Source organism: Oncorhynchus keta, chromosome 13 (genome assembly GCF_023373465.1).
Source record: "Oncorhynchus keta strain PuntledgeMale-10-30-2019 chromosome 13, Oket_V2, whole genome shotgun sequence".
Lineage (NCBI taxonomy): Eukaryota > Metazoa > Chordata > Actinopteri > Salmoniformes > Salmonidae > Oncorhynchus > Oncorhynchus keta.
The window spans coordinates 31,861,867-31,881,631 of record NC_068433.1 but is presented as its reverse complement, the minus strand read 5'-3'; the positions used below and the strand labels follow the sequence as shown (position 1 = coordinate 31,881,631).

Below are 19,765 nucleotides of genomic sequence, written 5' to 3'. Positions count from 1 at the left end.
GAGAGAGAGACAGACATGGAGGGAGAGAGAGAGACAGACATGGAGGGAGAGAGAGAGACATACATGGAGGGAGAGAGAGAGACAGACATGGAGGGAGAGAGAGAGACAAACATGGAGGGAGAGAGAGAGACAGACATGGGGGGAGAGAGAGAGACATACATGGAGGGAGAGAGAGAGACAAACATGGAGGCAGAGAGACAGACATGGAGGGAGAGAGAGAGACAAACATGGAGGGAGAGAGAGAGACAAACATGGAGGGAGAGAGAGACAGACATGGAGAGGGAGAGAGAGACAGACATGGAGGGAGAGAGAGAGACAAACATGGAGGGAGAGAGAGAGACATACATGGAGAGAGAGAGAGAGACAAACATGGAGGGAGAGAGAGAGACAAACATGGAGGGAGAGAGAGAGACATACATGGAGGGAGAGAGAGAGACAGACATGGAGGGAGAGAGAGAGACATACATGGAGGGAGAGAGAGAGACAGACATGGAGGGAGAGAGAGACAGACATGGGGGAGAGAGAGAGACAGACATGGAGGGAGAGAGAGAGACAAACATGGAGGGAGAGAGAGAGACAAACATGGAGGGAGAGAGAGAGACATACATGGAGGGAGAGAGAGAGACATACATGGAGGGAGAGAGAGACAAACATGGAGGGAGAGAGAGAGACAGACATGGAGGGAGAGAGAGAGACAGACATGGAGGGAGAGAAAGAGACAAACATGGAGGGGGAGAGAGAGAGACACATGGAGGGAGAGAGAGAGACAAACATGGAGGGAGAGAGAGAGACATACATGGAGGGAGAGAGAGAGACATACATGGAGGGAGAGAGAGAGACAGACATGGAGGGAGAGAGAGAGACATACATGGAGGGAGAGAGAGACATACATGGAGGGAGAGAGAGAGACATACATGGAGGGAGAGAAAGAGACAAACATGGAGGGGGAGAGAGAGACAAACATGGAGGGAGAGAGAGAGACAAACATGGAGGGAGAGAGAGAGACATACATGGAGGGAGAGAGAGAGACATACATGGAGGGAGAGAGAGACATACATGGAGGGAGAGAGAGAGACATACATGGAGGGAGAGAGAGACATACATGGAGGGAGAGAAAGAGACAAACATGGAGGGGGAGAGAGAAAGACAGAAATGGAGGGAGAGAGAGACAGACATGGGGGGAGAGAGAGAGACATACATGGAGGGAGAGAGAGACATACATGGAGGGAGAGAGAGAGACATACATGGAGGGAGAGAGAGACATACATGGAGGGAGAGAAAGAGACAAACATGGAGGGGGAGAGAGAGAGACAGAAATGGAGGGAGAGAGAGACAGACATGGGGGAGAGAGAGAGACAGACATGGAGGAGAGAGAGAGACAAACATGGAGGGAGAGAGAGAGACAGACATGGAGGGAGAGAGAGACAGACATGGGGGGAGAGAGAGAGACAGACATGGAGGGAGAGAGAGAGACAAACATGGAGGGAGAGAGAGAGACATGGAGGGAGAGAGAGAGACATACATGGAGGGAGAGAGAGAGACATACATGGAGGGAGAGAGAGAGACAAACATGGAGGGAGAGAGAGAGACATACATGGAGGGAGAGAGAGAGACAGACATGGAGGGAGAGAGAGAGACAAACATGGAGGGAGAGAGAGAGACAAACATGGAGGGAGAGAGAGAGACATACATGGAGGGAGAGAGAGAGACAAACATGGAGGGAGAGAGAGAGACATACATGGAGGGAGAGAGAGAGACAAACATGGAGGGAGAGAGAGAGACATACATGGAGGGAGAGAGAGAGACAGACATGGAGGGAGAGAGAGACAGACATGGAGGGAGAGAGAGAGACAAACATGGAGGGAGAGAGAGACAGACATGGAGGGAGAGAAAGAGACAAACATGGAGGGGGAGAGAGAGAGACATACATGGAGGGAGAGAGAGAGAGACAAACATGGAGGGAGAGAGAGAGACAAACATGGAGGGAGAGAGAGAGACATACATGGAGGGAGAGAGAGAGACATACATGGAGGAGAGAGAGACAAACATGGAGGGAGAGAGAGAGACATACATGGAGGGGAGAGAGAGACAGACATGGAGGGGAGAGAGAGACAAACATGGAGGGAGAGAGAGACAAACATGGAGGGAGAGAGAGAGACAAACATGGAGGGTGAGAGAGAGACAAACATGGAGGGTGAGAGAGAGACAGACATGGAGGGAGAGAGAGAGAGACAGACATGGAGGAGAGAGAGAGACACACATGGAGGGGGGAGAGAGAGACAGACATGGAGGGAGAGAGAGAGACAAACATGGAGGGGAGAGAGAGACAGACATGGAGGGGAGAGAGAGACAGACATGGAGGGGAGAGAGAGACATACATGGGGGGAGAGAGAGACAGACATGGAGGGAGAGAGAGAGATAGGCATGGAGGGAGAGAGAGAGAGACAGACATGGAGGGGAGAGAGAGACAGACATGGAGGGAGAGAGAGAGACACACATGGAGGGGGAGAGAGAGACAGACATGGAGGGAGAGAGAGAGACAGACATGGAGGGAGAGAGAGAGACAGACATGGAGGGGGAGAGAGAGACAGACATGGAGGGAGAGAGAGAGTGTATATGCCTGCGTGGGGCTTTGGCTGCTTTCTCCACTCATTGGGGAGACCCATGTCATAGGCCTGTGTGTGTTTGTGTGTTTTTTGAAAGCCTGCAATTGTTTGTGTTTTCATGTGTACCGATGCGCTCGTGTGTGTGTCTGTTTCCTAAGGCTGTGTGTGTGTGTGTGTGTGTGTGTGTGTGTGTGTGTGTGTGTGTGTGTGTGTGTGTGTGTGTGTGTGTGTGTGTGTGTGTGTGTGTGTGTGTGTGTGTGTGTGTGTGTGTGCGGATGTGGATTCACGCGTGTGTGTATGTTTCCTAAGGCGGTGTTTCTGTGCGTGTGCGCGTGTGTATGTTTTCTAAGGTGGTGTGTGTGTGTATGTTTCCTAAGGTGGGGTGTGTGTGAGCAGATGCGCGTATGTTTCTTAAGTCGTGTGTGTGTGTGTGTGTGTGTGTGTGTGTGTGTGTGTGTGTGTGTGTGTGTGTGTGTGTGTGTGTGTGTGTGTGTGTGTGTGTGTGTGTGTGTGTGTGTGTGTGTGTGTGTGTGTGTGTTTCCTAAGGTGGGGTGTGTGTGTGTGTTTCCTAAGGTGGGGTGTGTGTATGTTTCCTAAGGTGGGGTGTGTGTGTGTATGTTTCCTAAGGTGGGGTGTGTGTGTGTGTATGTTTCCTAAGGTGGGTGTGTGTGTGTGTGTATGTTTCCTAAGGTGGGTGTGTGTGTGTGTGTGTGTGTGTGTGTGTGTGTGTGTGTGTGTGTGTGTGTGTGTGTGTGTATGTGTGTGTGTATGTTTGTGTGGGTATGTGTGTGTGTATGTTTCCTAAGGTGGGGTATGTGTGTGTGTATGTTCCCTAAGATGGGGTGGGTGAGCAGATGCGCGCGTGTTTATTAAGGCGTGTGTCTGTGTGTGTGCGCGTGTGTATGTATGTTTCCTAAGGTGGGGTGTGTGTGTGTGTGCAGATGCGTGTGTGCCTCTTGGCTGCTTTCTCCCACTCTTTCTGGGATCGTGTTCCCAGTCAGGGCAGCTTTGTGATGTCTGTCTTTACATGTATTTATTTATTTATATAACCTTTTAGTTTTTATCAGGGAGTCATACTGAGACCAAGTTCTCTTTTACAGATTAGACCAGAATTACATAAATGGCATAAAAGTTCTTAATTGGCCTACAGGCACAAAAACGTCAAATTTCAGAACATTTTGAAGATTGTTCCACATACAAGGTGCAAAAGAAAAATGAAAAGTTAATTTACCTAACTCAGTAGAGACTAGGGTTACAAAAAGTCTGAAACCTTCCGGTAAATTTCCGTACATTTTCCATGGGAAGTTGAGCCTGGGAATTTTGGGGAATTTTGCTTCGTCCATTGTTGGAAGTCCATTCTTCCATCACATGTACAGCTGATTCTCAAGATCTTATACACTAATGAGATGCTATTGAGCCCACGCTACTACACTGTCTGAGCTAAGGACTACATGCTTTCTGGTAAGTTTTGATTACAATACTGGGTGGGGTAAATATATTTTATATGACATATACATTATTTTTTTGTTAACTACAGCAAAGTGTGTTTAATTAATTTCTAACTTGTTAACAATTTCTGCTAGTTAGTTTTTGCTACCATATGGGTTTTAGCTTACTTGACCCTGCTAACTGAGGAGTGTTAATTCACCTGTTTCCATACATGTTTCATTTTAAAACATTTATCTTACAAAGGAGTTGTTTAATCTAACTGCTTAACTATTTATCTGTACATGGAATTGTATTTGTTTATTTTTTTACTCATTTTTTTCTATTCTTTACAGGAAAATGCCACGGGCACTATCTGATGTGTGGAGACATTTCACTGCAGCTTATGTAGAAGGAAAAGCTGTGTACATTTGCAAATACTGTGCCAAATCATATGTGAAGAATGCAACAAAGATGCAGAATCATCTGGCCAAGTGCATAAAGTTCCCTAATCACTCACAACTAGCAACCTCTGACAAAAGTCCCTCTTCTTCCATTTGAGGTGAAAATTATGAATCCGACACCTTATCATTAGCAACAGCTCATGGTCCTCCTGGAATCAGATGTTTTTTTGACTCAATGGAGGAACGTAGTCAGAGAAATGCTGATGAATGTCTTGCTCGAGCTGTGTATGCAACTGGTTCACCTCTGCTCACAGGAAATGTGTATCGGAAGATATTTCTGAATGTTCTTCGCCCAGCATACACCACTCCACATATGCTTTATCTACTCATTTGCTGGATGCAGAGTTCAACAGAGTGCAAGTGAAGGTCAAACAAATCATAGAGAAAGCAGACTGTGTTGCAATCATCTCTGATGGGTGGTCGAATGTTCATGGGCAAGGAATAATTAACGGCATCATCTCCACCCCTCAACCAGTATTCTACAAGAGCACAGGACACATTGGTCTCTACATTGCAGATGAGCTGAAGGCAGTCATCAATGACCTTGGACTACAGAAGGTATTTGCACTGGTGACAGACAATGCTGCGAACATGAAGGCTGATTGGTCTAAAGTGGAGGAATCCTACCCTCACATCACACCCATTGGCTGTGCTGCTCATGCATTGAATATGCTCCTCAAGGACATCATGGCACTGAAAACAATGGATACACTCTACAAGAGAGCCAAGGAAATGGTTAGGTATGTGAAGGGTCATCAAGTTATAGCAGCAATCTACCTCACCAAGCAGAGTGAGAAGAATAAGAGCACCACATTGAAGCTGCCCAGCAACACCCTTTGGGTTGGTGTTGTCATCATGTTTGACAGTCTGCTGGAGGGGAAGGAGTCTCTCCAAGAAATGGCCACATCACAGTCTGCTGATATGGGCAGCCCCATCAAGAGGATCCTCCTGGATGATGTATTTTGGGAGAGAGTGGTAAGCAGGCTGAAACTCCTGAAACCTATTGCAGTGGCCATTGCATTGATTGAGGGAGACAATGCCACCCTGTCTGATGTTCAGTCTCTGCTTGCAGATGTAAGAGAAGAAATCCGTACTGCCCTGCCCACTTCACTGTCGCTCCAAGCAGAGGAAACTGCAGTTCTGAAACATATCAAAAATCATGAAGACCTCTGCCTGAAGCCCATACACACCGCAGTGTACATGTTGGACCCCAAGTATGCTGGCAAGAGCATCCTGTCTGGTGCAGAGATCAACAAGGCCTATGGTGTCATCACTACCGTGTCTCACCACCTTGGCCTGGATAAGGGCAAGGTTCTTGGTTGTCTGGTGAAGTACACATCCAAGCAAGGCTTTGGGATGGAGATGCAATAGGGCAGCCGTGCCAACATATCTCATCAGCCACCTGGTGGAAGGGACTTTGTGGATCTGAGACTCTTTCCCCTGTTGCCTCCATCATCCTCCAAATCCCATCAGCCTCCTCAGAGCGCAACTGATCCTTGTTTGGGAACACGCACACCAAAGCACGCAACAGGCTGATTAATACAAGGGTTGAAAAATTGGTGGCCATCTGGGCAAATTTGAGGCTTTTTGAGCCTGACAACGAGCCATCCTCAACAAGGTTGGAAAGTGACAGTGAAGATGAGGCCTCAGAGTCTGATGTTTAAGAGGTGGACATTGAGGAGGTCCAGGAAGAAGACATGGGAGCCTGAGAGGAAGACAACCAAAGCTTTAGTTTGTAGACTGTCATTGTATGTTGAAAATGTTTCTGGGAGATGCGATGGGTCATTGGGGATCATTCAATATTCCCTTTCTTTTGTTGTTCAGTGAAATCATCTCATGTGAAGAGTCAACTCATTTAATTCAAGTTCAATTCGTAACTAAATAGTTCATTTCTATGGGAAGGATTTAATCATTTGCAATTATGTTTACTTATAAGGTAAACGGTTTATGGTTCTGTCTCCATATGATATGGTAAATATATCCAATGCAAAAAACATCAACATTTAAATGGTATTAATATGAATTCCCATATAATCCCGTTAATTCCCATATATTCCCATTAATTCCCACGGAAAGTTTCCACCTCTGAATATTTCCCAAAATGTGCAACCCTAGTAGAGACCAAAGGAATTTCCAGAGTTAGCCATCCCTAATGTCATGCCCTGGCCATAGAGAGGCTTTTTATTCTCTATTTTGGTTATGCCAGGGTGACTAGGTTGGGCATTCTATGTCCTTTTTTCTATGTTTTGTATTTCTATGTCTTGGCCAGCTGTCTATCGTTGTCTCTGATTGAGATCCATACTTAGGTACCCTTTCCCCCCACCTGTTTTGTGGGAAGTTAACTTTGTAGTTGTTCTGGGCACATAGACCAAAGCTTCACGGTTGTTTTTTTGTTCTTCGTTTTGTCAGCGTCATTTTTAAATCAAGTTCAAATGTACGCTTACCATGCTACACCTTGGTCCAGTCCTTCAGCCAGCCGTGACACCTAAGACCAGGCGTGTCTGGAGTTTAGTAAGGATGCTAGGTAGAGTGGGACTTTTTGTAAAAAGGGCTTTTATAAATGAAAACATGTATCAACCTAGGTGACATCAACGAGGGCCAACCAACTTTCTGGTAGAGAATGCAGAGTGATGAGCATTACAATTGTCGCACTAAAACAAAGCGCAATGAGCTTTGATAAACGGCATCTAATGGCTTTAATGAAGTAGCAGCTGCTTTCATATAGATGATGTCGCCGTAGTCTAGGACCTATAGGAATGTTGACTGAATAATCTGCTTTTTACTATTTATCGAGAGAACAGGACCCATTTTCTATTGAAGAAGCCCATTTTATTCTCAGCTTCTTGAATATGCTTTTTAAAAGACCGCTTTATATCTATACAGATACTTGTAAGCAGGGACACGATCAATGTTAACAAACTATAGTTTTGGCAAGTCGGTTTGGGACATTACTTTGTGCATGACACAAGTCATTTTCCCAACAATTGTTTACAAACAGATTATTTCACTTAATTCACTGTATCACAATTCCAGTAGGTCAGAAGTTTGCATACACGAAGTTGACTGTGTCTTTAAACAGATTGGAAAATTCCAGAAAATGATGTCATGGCTTTAGAAGCTTCTGATAGGCTAATTGACATAATTTGAGTCAATTGGAGGCGTACCTGTGGAGGTATTTCAAGGCCTACCTTCAAACTCAGTGCCTCTTTGCTTGACATCATGGGGAAATCAAAAGAAATCTGCCAAGACCTCAGAAAAGTATTGTAGACCTCTGGTTCATCCTTGGGAGCAATTTCCAAACGTCTGAAGGTACCACGTTCATCTGTACAAACAATAGTACGCAAATATAAACACCATGAGACCACGCAGCTGTCATACCGCTCAGGAAGGAGACGCGTTCTGTCTCCTAGAGATGAACTTACTGTGGTGCGAAAAGTGCAAATCAATCCCAGAATAACAGCAAAGGACCTTGTGAAGATGCTGGAGAAAACAGTTACAAAAGTATCTGTATCCACAGTAAAACGAGTCCTATATCGACATAACCTGATATGCTGCTCAGCGAGGAAGAAGCCACTGCTCCAAAACCGCTTAAAAAAACAGACTACGGTTTGCAACTGCACATGGGGACAAAGATCGTACTTTTTGGAGAAATGTCCTCTGATCTAATGAAACAAAATAGAACTGTTTGGTCATATCATTATATTTGGGGGAAAAAGAGGGAGGCTTGCAAGCCTAAGAACACCATCCCAACCGTGAAGCACAGGGGTGGCAGCATCATGTTGTGGGGGTGCTTTGCTGTAGGAGGGACTGGTGCACTTCACAAAATAGATGGCATCATGAGGAAGGAAAATTATGTGGATATTTTAAAGCAACATCTCAAGACATCAGTCAGGAAGTTAAAGCTTGGTCGCAAATGAACAATGACCCCAAGCATACTTCCAAAGTTGTGGCAAAATGACTTAAGGACAACAAAGTCAAGGTATTGGAGTGGCCATCACAAAGCCTTGACCTCATTCCCATAGAGAATTTGTGGGCAGAACTGTAAAGGTGTGTGTGAGCAAGGAGGCCTACAAACCTGACTCAGTTACACCAGCTCTTGTCAGGAGGAATAGGCCAAAATTCACCCATCTTATTGTGGGAAGCTTGTGGAAGGCTACCTGAAATGTTTGACCCAAGTTAAACAATTTAAAGGCAATGCTACCAAATACTAATTGAGTGGATGTAAACTTCTGACCCACTGGGAATGTGATGAAAGAATTAAAAGCTGAAATAAATCATTCTCTCTACTATTATTCTGACATTTCACATTCTTAAAATAAAGTGGTGATCCTTTGGCTAAGGTGTATGTAAACTTCCGACTTCAACTGTACATATTGTATCTTATCATTTTCTGGGCCTTTTCTGTTCCCATGACAACAGGCGCAATCCCCATCTGGCTGCCATGGCAACTAAATAGAATCCATGCGGGGGGGAGTCTTGTAACACACACATACAAGCGAGTACACACACACACGAAAGTGGATTAACAGCTAAATGAGAGTATAGGCAGTTCTGACTCGTCGTTGATCAGTAACCTTTCAATATGTGTGCGTGTGTGTTGGCCGTGCGTCGCCCTAGGCTGGTTAGAGAAGATGCAGTATTAATAAGGTCTGTTCATTAGACCAGGCAGGCTGAGACACTGTCTACATCCTAAATGGCATCCTATTCCTTATATCGTGCACTGCTTTTGACCAGGGCCAATAGGCCTCTGGTCAAAAGTAGTGTACTATGAAGGGAATAGGGTGCCATTTGGGATGCACTTAAGGCACTACACTAATAGGCCTTAAATCTGTAATTAGCTCTACGGAGAGAGGGAGAGTTCAGAGAGAGGGAACGGAAGAAAGAGGGGGGAAATGGCTATCAGGGGGAAAGCGAGAGCAGTAAAATGGGGAGAATGACAAGAATTTATGGAGCTAGCCAAAGATTAAACAGGCACTCTGGAAGGGAGGGAGAGCGAGGGCTGTGTGTGCGTACGGTATTTGTGCGTGTGCTGCTATGTTGTCCAACAAAGCGGCTAGCATCCATATCAGTTGAGGAGTGAAAAGTGGCACACGTGGCCTGCTGCAGGCACACACGTTGACCTGTGTCTCCCCAACACACACGGTGTGTTTTCTCTTTCTTTCTTTCTTAATTACTTTCTTTCTTTCTTAATTACTTTCTATCTTTCTTTCTTTCTCCCTCTCATTCACACGTTCTCTATTCCTCACTCACTTGTTGTTTTCCGTCCCTGTCTCCTCTATCCATCCCTTCCTCCCTCTAGCCATCCCTTCCTCCCTCCTCTATTCATCCCTCTCTCCTCTAGCCATCCCTTCCTCCCTCCTTTATCCCTCCCTCTCTCCTCTATCCATCCCTTCCTCCCTCCTCTATTCATCCCTCTCTCCTCTATCCATCCCTTCCTCCCTCCTTTATCCCTCCCTCTCTCCTCTATCCATCCCTTCCTCCCTCCTCTATTCATCCCTCTCTCCTCTATCCATCCATTCCTCCCTCCTCTATCCATCCCTCTCTCCTCTAGCCATCCCTTCCTCCCTCCTCTATTCATCCCTCTCTCCTCTCCATTCCTTCCTCCCTCCTCTATCCATCCCTCTCTCCTCTATCCATCCCTTCCTCCCTCCTCTATCCATCCCTTCCTCCCTCCTCTATCCATTCCTTCCTCCCCCCTCTATCCATTCCTTCCTCCCCCTCTATCCATTCCTTCCTCCCTCCTCTAGCCATCCCTTCCTCCCTCCTCTATCCATTCCTTCCTACCTCCTCTATCCATTCCTTCCTCCCTCTATCCATTCCTTCCTCCCTCCTCTAGCCATCCCTTCCTCCCTCCTCTATCCATCCATCCCTTCCTCCCTCCTCTAGCCACCCCTTCTTCCCTCCTCTATCCATTCCTTCCTCCCTCCTCTAGCCATCCCTTCCTCCCCTCTATCCATTCCTTCCTCCCTCCACTAGCCATCCCTTCCTCCCTCCTCTATCCATTCCTTCCTCCCTCCTCTATCCATTCCTTCCTCCCTCCTCTATCCATTCCTTCCTCCCTCCTCTAGCCATCCCTTCCTCCCTCCTCTATCCATTCATCCCTTCCTCCCTCCTCTATCCATCCATCCCTTCCTCCCTCCTCTAACCATTCATCCCTTCCTCCCTCCTCTTTCCATCCATCCCTTCCTCCCTCCTCTATCCATTCATCCCTTCCTCCCTCCTCTATCCATCCATCCCTTCCTCCCTCCTCTATCCATCCATCCCTTCCTCCCTCCTCTATCTTTCCATCCATCCCTTCCTCCCTCCTCTATCTTTCCATCCATCCCTTCCTCCCTCCTCTATCCATCCATCCCTTCCTCCATCCTCTATCCATCCATCCCTTCCTCCCTCCTCTATCCATCCATCCCTTCCTCCCTCCTCTATCCATCCATCCCTTCCTCCCTCCTATATCCATCCATCCCTTCCTCCATCCCACAGTTTCCTTTGATCCATCTCTTCTAGTTGCTGACTCAACCACATATTATGATGTTTAGACAGACCTTCAAACACCTGTAGCTCATTCTCTCTCTGTCCCTCCTTCCTCCCTTCTCTTGCTCTCTCTCTCTCTCTCTCTTAGCTTTCTCTCTCTCACTCTCTCTCCAACTCTCTTCCCCTCCTCTCTCTCTCTGCCTGTGTTCCACCTCCTTTTACCTCGTGCTTTCTCACTCACGCCCTGTTCTCCCCGTCTCCCTCCCCACCCTCTCTCTCTTTCCCTTCTCCCCCTTCTTCACTCTGCATTCTCCTCTATCATTATGACCAATCATCTTTTCATATTGTAATAAACCATTGTTCATCACTGTTGTGTCTGTTAATGTGTGACTCCCCAAGCTTCACAACACACCACCACAGTAACGTACCATTTTGTTTCTCTCACATTATCTTCCCTTACTCTTCCCCCCCTCCGTTTCTTTAGTAAGTGTATTTCATTCATTCATTGTCCCTCTTTGCGTCTCCTTTGTTCCCCTTCTCTCACTCCACTCCCCCTGTCTGCCTGTCTCCCCCTCTTTTTTGCTGTCCCTGTTGTTGTCTCTCCCAGTCTCTCTCTCTCTCTCTCTCTCTCTCTCTCTCCCATTCTCTCTCCATTCTCTCTCTCTCTCTCTCTCTCTCTCTCCCATTCTCTCTCCATTCTCTCTCTCTCTCTCTCTCTCTCTCTCTCTCTCTCTCTCTCTCCCATTCTCTCTCCATTCTCTCTCTCTCTCTCTCTCTCTCTCTCTCTCTCTGCCATCTCTCTCTCTTTTGATGTCATTCTCTCTCTCTCTCTCTCTCTCTCTCTCTCTCCATTCTCTCTCTCTCTCTCTCTCTCTCTCTCTCTCTCTCTCTCTCTCTCCATTCTCCCATTCTCTCTCTCCATTCTCTCTCTCTCTCTCTCTCTCTCTCTCTCTCTCCCCATTCTCTCTCTCTCCCATCTCTCTCTCCCATCTCTCTCTCCATTCTCTCCCATTCTCTCTCTCTCTCTCTCTCTCTCTCTCTCTCTCTCTCTCTCTCTCTCTCTCTCTCTCTCTCTCTCTCTCTCTCTCTCTCTCTCTCTCTCTCCTCTCTCTCTCTCTCTCTCTCTCTCTCTCTCTCTCTCTCTCTCTCTCTCTCTCTCTCTCTCTCTCTCTCTCTCTCTCTCTCTCTCTCTCTGTGTTTTCTCATCTCTAGCGGTGCAGCCGAGATACAGAGTTTAACGGTTTATGATAGTCTGGGGGCGCACTCATTGTCACACCATCAACATCGGACACGTGACGCTTTGGCTTATGGCCACTGAACAACAGCCTCTCTGACTTGGAGGAGCTAGGTCTCTCACGTTCAACTTAGTAGACGCACCAAAGGCAGCGCAGTTTGACGACAGGCCGAAACGATGCCGTGGCCACGTAGGCTAGCTAAGAGCGCGTCATCGGGTCGAACGTTTGTCTCGCGGGCCCGAACTGCGCTCGTGCAGGCCGTCAAATCAAAGATGGCCCTTCGATATAAAGTTGTTGTTGGCGAAAATGAAAACGTGTCAGTTTGTCACTTTTCACGAGGTTGGAGTAAAAACATGTTCAGCTACTTAAGACACTGGCTCGAATCTAGGCTGTGCCTTTAGAGTTTAAAAAAAACCTAAAACAACAAAGGAAGTACTTTTCACGTATCTCACTGACGTCACAAACGCCAAACCCCGGCCTGGTCTGTTTTGCTAGTCTCATACCAAAGAGTGTAAAAATGGAGCCGATGCCCCTCTGCTTGGCCCTCAGCATTAATGAGATAGATTTGGGGTAAGGCTAGTGTCCTGTCCAGGGGGTGTACTTGTACATTAAGCTGCCTTACACTACGGGAAACAGGCTCCATCTTGCACAGGCCATTCTAGAGTAGGACCACTGCATTGTCTCACTGGGTGTGGTTTACGTTCATACAACTGTCTTTTGATGTCTGATCTGTATCTGTAATGAACACGTCTACTTTGAGCGGGAATATCGCTATATAGTTTGAATTTGAATCTTTGGTGACTAATTCTCTCTCTCTCTTTTTCTTTTTTTTCTTCTTTTTTTTCTTCTTTTTCTTTCTTTCTTTCTTTCTTTCTTTCTTTCTTTCTTTCTTTCTTTCTTTCTTTCTTTCTTTCTTCAGAGTCTTCAAGAAGTCCAGTCCCAACTGCAAGGTAGGTCACAACTCCCCCTTGTGTGCCTGCTTGTTAGTACGTGTGTGTGTGTCAGACAGAAGAAGGTAAGGTTCCTCCTCCTTTCCCTGTAGACTTTCTCTCGCTTCCTCTCTTCTTGTCTCTTCCCTCATTCTCTGCTCCTCTCTTCTCCTGGATTACACGCGTAGCTCGTCTCTCTCTCTCTCTTTTACAACAGTAGATTATCTCTCTCTCTCTTTACAACAGTATATTATCTCTCTTTCTTTACAACAGTAGATTATCTCTCTCTCTTTACAACAGTAGATTATCTCTCTCTCTTTACAACAGTAGATTATCTATCTGCTTTATCTGTCTTTATGTCGAAAGACTTAGGTGATCTTTCCTCTCTGCTGTAACTATAGATTTTTCCTACGGGCCTATACTTTTGCCTCTGTAGATTTTTCCTACATACAAGTGCCTTTTATTGATTTCTCTTATTTCATTTTCTGCATCATCTTTGCTCCCTCTCCGCTCGCTGTTGTTATCTATATTTCTTTCTCTCTTTCCTTCTCTCTCTCTCTCTCTCTCTCTCTCTCTCTCTCTCTCTCTCTCTCTCTCTCTCTCTCTCTCTCTCTCTCTCTCTCTCTCTGTGTCTCCATGATAGAGGGATCAGTGTGTGTAGATGACGTGTTTTGTGATCTGACCCCGCAAGGCAAGATAGTATACAGGAAGGGAGTGGAGAGACTAGGGGTCAGTGTGTGTGTGTGTGTGTGTGTGTGTGTGTGTGTTTCACTTGTATGGTCTAATTGAAAGAGTCATGTTGACGTACGCCATGTTTTCCTTTCCATTTCCACATACTGTTCCCGTTTTTACCCACCCTCTGTTTCCATCCTTCTCTCTCGCCTTCTTTCTCTCATTTTGTCTATTTTGTTATCTCTACCCTTCTGTCCCTTTCTCTCTCTCTCTCTCTCTCTCTCTCTCTCTCTCTCTCTCTCTCTGGCCCCTCTCTCTCTCTCTCTCTCTCTCTCTCTCTCTCTCTCTCTCTCTCTCTCTCTCTCTCTCTCTCTCTCTCTCTCTCTCTCTCTCTCTCTCTCTGTGCCTCTTGCTCTGTAACTTTCTCTCTCTCTCTCTCTCTCTCTCTCTCTCTCTCTCTCTCTCTGTGCCTCTTGCTCTGTAACTTTCTCTCTCTCTCTCTCTCCTTCTCTCTCTCTCTCTCTAGCTCACTGTATACCTGGGAAAGAGAGACTTTGTGGATCACCTAGACCATGTAGATCCAGTGGGTGAGTAGTAACACAAACACACACTATTGTTGATGTAATGTTGTCGGAAAAACACATCAACCCTCTGGCGTCTCGCTCAGGGTTGCTATGACGACAGCACCTCACATTGGGGAAACACCCTTAACACGGGGGGTGTTCGACAATGGGAGTAACCCTAGTGAGGTAGTGTTTTGATTATTTCACATTGACGTATACACACAGGACTACGATATCAGAACAACCAACTACATCTGACTATTACTCTAAATCTCACGAACCAAATACTGTGCGGCTTGGGTAACAGAAACACTCATACATAATATGATCTGTGTGTGTGTGTGTGTGTGTGTGTGTTGTTTTTCACTGTGTATGTGTGTGTGTGTGTTCTTCGCTGTGTGTGGGTGTGTTGTTTTCACTGTGTGTTCTGTGTGTGTGTGTGTGTGTGTGTGTGTGTGTGTGTGTGTGTGTGTGTGTGTGTGTGTGTGTGTGTGTGTGTGTGTGTGTGTGTGTGTGTGTGTTGTTTTCACAGTGTGTGTTGTTTTTCACAGTGTGTGGTTTTTCAATGTGTGTGTGTGTGTGTGTGTTGTTTTTCACTGTGTGTGTGTGTGTTTTCCACAGTGTGTGTGTTTTTCACAGTGTGTGTGTGTGTGTTTTTCACAGTGTGTTGTTTTTCACAGTGTGTGTTGTTTTCACAGTGTGTGGTTTTTCAATGTGTGTGTGTGTGTGTGTGTGTTGTTTTCACTGTGTGTGTGTGTGTTTTCCACAGTGTGTGTGTTTTTCACAGTGTGTGTGTGTGTGTTTTTCACAGTGTGTTGTTTTTCACAGTGTGTGTGTGTTGTTTTTCACTGTGTGTGTGTGTGTGTTGTTTTTCTACAGATGGAGTGCTACTAATAGACCCAGAGTACCTAAAAGACCGTAAAGGTAAGTGTGTGTGAGTGCACGCGCGCGAGTGATTAAAAATAATAATAAAGTATTCACAATTTCACATCCCTTTATTACTCTTCTCATGTTCCCGTCTCCCCTCTCTCCTTCTTCTTCATTTTCCCCCCTGCGATCTCTTCCTCTCCCTCTCTCTCCCTTCCGCCTCCAGTCTTTGTGACTCTGACCTGTGCATTCCGGTATGGCCGTGAGGACCTGGACGTTCTGGGTTTGTCCTTTAGGAAAGACCTCTACATCTCCACCTTCCAGGCCTTCCCCGCCGCCACCACGGAGGAGGAGCGGAAACCACTCAGCCACCTGCAGGAGAGACTGCTGAAGAAGCTGGGCCAGCACGCACACCCGTTCAACTTCACCGTGAGTTCTGTAGACTGGCCCACTGCACAGCAAACACACCCGTTCAACTTCACCGTGAGTTCTGTAGACTGGCCCACTGCACAGCAAACACACCCGTTCAACTTCACCGTGAGTTCTGTAGACTGGCCCACTGCGCAGCAAACACACCCGTTCAACTTCACCGTGAGTTCTGTAGACTGGCCCACTGCGCAGCGAACACACCCGTTCAACTTCACCGTGAGTTCTGTAGACTGGCCCACTGCGCAGCGAACACACCCGTTCAACTTCACCGTGAGTTCTGTAGACTGGCCCACTGCGCAGCGAACACACCCGTTCAACTTCACCGTGAGTTCTGTAGACTGGCCCACTGCGCAGCGAACACACCCGTTCAACTTCACCGTGAGTTCTGTAGACTGGCCCACTGCGCAGCGAACACACCCGTTCAACTTCACCGTGAGTTCTGTAGACTGGCCCACTGCGCAGCAAACACACCCGTTCAACTTCACCGTGAGTTCTGTAGACTTTCCCACTGCGCAGAAAACACACCCGTTCAACTTCACCGTGAGTTCTGTAGACTGGCCCACTGCGCAGCAAACACACCCGTTCAACTTCACCGTGAGTTCTGTAGACTGGCCCACTGCGCAGCAAACACACCCGTTCAACTTCACCGTGAGTTCTGTAGACTGGCCCACTGCGCAGCAAACACACCCGTTCAACTTCACCGTGAGTTCTGTAGACTGGCCCACTGCGCAGCGAACACACCCGTTCAACTTCAGTTCCGTGAGTTCTGTCAGAGTTCTGGCCCACTGCGCAGCGAACACACCCGTTCAACTTCACCGTGAGTTCTGTAGACTGGCCCACTGCGCAGCGAACACACCCGTTCAACTTCACCGTGAGTTCTGTAGACTGGCCCACTGCGCAGCAAACACACCCTGTTCAACTTCACCGTGAGTTCTGTAGACTGGCCCACTGCGCAGCAAACACACCCGTTCAACTTCACCGTGAGTTCTGTAGACTGGCCCACTGCGCAGCGAACACACCCGTTCAACTTCACCGTGAGTTCTGTAGACTGGCCCACTGCGCAGCAAACACACCCGTTCAACTTCACCGTGAGTTCTGTAGACTGGCCCACTGCGCAGCAAACACACCCGTTCAACTTCACCGTGAGTTCTGTAGACTGGCCCACTGCGCAGCAAACACACCCGTTCAACTTCACCGTGAGTTCTGTAGACTGGCCCACTGCGCAGCAAACACACCCGTTCAACTTCACCGTGAGTTCTGTAGACTGGCCCACTGCGCAGAAAACACACCCGTTCAACTTCACCGTGAGTTCTGTAGACTGGCCCACTGCGCGTGAGTTCGAGACTGGCCCACGAACACACCCGTTCAACTTCACCGTGAGTTCTGTAGACTGGCCCACTGCGCAGCGAACACACCCGTTCAACTTCACCGTGAGTTCTGTAGACTGGCCCACTGCGCAGCGAACACACCCGTTCAACTTCACCGTGAGTTCTGTAGACTGGCCCACTGCGCAGCAAACACACCGTTCAACTTCACCGTGAGTTCAACTTCACCGTGAGTTCTGTAGACTGGCCCACCTGTTCAACTTCACCGTGAGTTCTGTAGAACACACACCCGTTCAACTTCACCGTGAGTTCTGTAGACTGGCCCACTGCGCAGCGAACACACCCGTTCAACTTCACCGTGAGTTCTGTAGACTGGCCCACTGCGCAGCGAACACACCCGTTCAACTTCACCGTGAGTTCTGTAGACTGGCCCACTGCGCAGCGAACACACCCGTTCAACTTCACCGTGAGTTCTGTAGACTGGCCCACTGGCCCTTCACCGTGAGTTCTAGCTGGCCCACTGCGCAGCAAACACACCCGTTCAACTTCACCGTGAGTTCTGTAGACTGGCCCACTGCGCAGCAACACACCCGTTCAACTTCACCGTGAGTTCTGTAGACTGGCCCACTGCGCAGCAAACACACCCGTTCAACTTCACCGTGAGTTCTGTAGACTGGCCCACTGCGCAGCAAACACACCCGTTCAACTTCACCGTGAGTTCTGTAGACTGGCCCACTGCGCAGAAAACACACCCGTTCAACTTCACCGTGAGTTCTGTAGACCGTGAGTTCTGTGACTGGCCCACTGAGTTCTGTAACACACCGCAGCAAACACACCCGTTCAACTTCACCGTGAGTTCTGTAGACTGGCCCACTGCGCAGCAAACACACCCGTTCAACTTCACCGTGAGTTCTGTAGACTGGCCCACTGCCACAGCAAACACACCCGTTCAGCTTCACTGTGAGTTCTGTAGACTGGCCCACTGCGCAGCAAACACACCCGTTCAACTTCACTGTGAGTTCTGTAGACTGGCCCACTGCGCAGCAAACACACCCGTTCAACTTCACCGTGAGTTCTGTAGACTGGCCCACTGCGCAGAAAACACACCCGTTCAACTTCACCGTGAGTTCTGTAGACTGGCCCACTGCGCAGCAAACACACCCGTTCAACTTCACCGTGAGTTCTGTAGACTGGCCCACTGCGCAGCGAACACACCCGTTCAACTTCACCGTGAGTTCTGTAGACTGGCCCACTGCGCAGCGAACACACCCGTTCAACTTCACCGTGAGTTCTGTAGACTGGCCCACTGCGCAGCGAACACACCCGTTCAACTTCACCGTGAGTTCTGTAGACTGGCCCACTGCGCAGCAAACACACCCGTTCCCACTGCGCCCAGAAAACACACCCGTTCAACTTCACCGTGAGTTCTGTAGACTGGCCCACTGCGCAGCGAACACACCCGTTCAACTTCACCGTGAGTTCTGTAGACTGGCCCACTGCGCAGCGAACACACCCGTTCAACTTCACCGTGAGTTCTGTAGACTGGCCCACTGCGCAGCGAACACACCCGTTCAACTTCACCGTGAGTTCTGTAGACTGGCCCACTGCGCAGCGAAACACCCGTTCAACTTCACCGTGAGTTCTGTAGACTGGCCCACTGCGCAGCAAACACACCCGTTCAACTTCACCGTGAGTTCTGTAGACTGGCCCACTGCGCAGCAAACACACCCGTTCAACTTCACCGTGAGTTCTGTAGACTGGCCCACTGCGCAGAAAACACACCCGTTCAACTTCACCGTGAGTTCTGTAGACTGGCCCACTGCGCAGCAAACACACCCGTTCAACTTCACCGTGAGTTCTGTAGACTGGCCCACTGCGCAGCAAACACACCCGTTCAACTTCACCGTGAGTTCTGTAGCCCACTGGCAAACCACTCAACTTCACCGTGAGTTCTGTAGACTGGCCCACTGCGCAAACACACCCGTTCAACTTCACCGTGAGTTCTGTAGACTGGCCCACTGCGCAGCAAACACACCCGTTCAACTTCACCGTGAGTTCTGTAGACTGGCCCACTGCGCAGCAAACACACCCGTTCAACTTCACCGTGAGTTCTGTAGACTGGCCCACTGCGCAGCAAACACACCCGTTCAACTTCACCGTGAGTTCTGTAGACTGGCCCACTGCGCAGCGAACACACCCGTTCAACTTCACCGTGAGTTCTGTAGACTGGCCCACTGCGCAGCAAACACACTTCACCGTGAGTTCTTCAACTTCACTTCACCGTGAGTTCTGTAGACTTTCCCACTGCGCAGAAAACACACCCGTTCAACTTCACCGTGAGTTCTGTAGACTGGCCCACTGCGCAGAAAACACACCCGTTCAACTTCACCGTGAGTTCTGTAGACTGGCCCACTGCGCAGCAAACACACTGTAGACTGGCCCACTGCGCAGCAAACACACACCGTTCAACTTCACTGTGAGTTCTGTAGACTGGCCCACTGCGCAGCAAACACACCCGTTCAACTTCACCGTGAGTTCTGTAGACTGGCCCACTGCGCAGTAGAACACACCCGTTCAACTTCACTTCACCGTGAGTTCTGTAGACTGGCCCACTGCGCAGCGAACACACCCGTTCAACTTCACCGTGAGTTCTGTAGACTGGCCCACTGCGCAGCGAACACACCCGTTCAACTTCACCGTGAGTTCTGTAGACTGGCCCACTGCGCAGCGAACACACCCGTTCAACTTCACCGTGAGTTCTGTAGACTGGCCCACTGCGCAG

The 19,765-nt window shown here is 48.2% G+C and overlaps 1 protein-coding gene across 2 annotated transcripts in view; it reads left to right on the top strand.

Moving 5' to 3' along the window:
- LOC118383979 (arrestin red cell-like) overlaps nucleotides 1-19,765 on the top strand; it is an 88,881-nt gene that overhangs the window by 47,981 nt on the left and 21,135 nt on the right. For both annotated transcript variants that reach the window (XR_008062836.1, XM_052459995.1), the window contains exons 2-5: nucleotides 13,118-13,148; nucleotides 14,326-14,386; nucleotides 15,242-15,286; nucleotides 15,456-15,658. Coding sequence is in view for 1 of the 2 variants with exons in the window: in XM_052459995.1 (XP_052315955.1) it covers nucleotides 13,118-13,148; nucleotides 14,326-14,386; nucleotides 15,242-15,286; nucleotides 15,456-15,658 (340 nt within the window). In the remaining variant the exon portion in view is untranslated. The remainder of the gene's footprint in view (nucleotides 1-13,117; nucleotides 13,149-14,325; nucleotides 14,387-15,241; nucleotides 15,287-15,455; nucleotides 15,659-19,765) is intronic.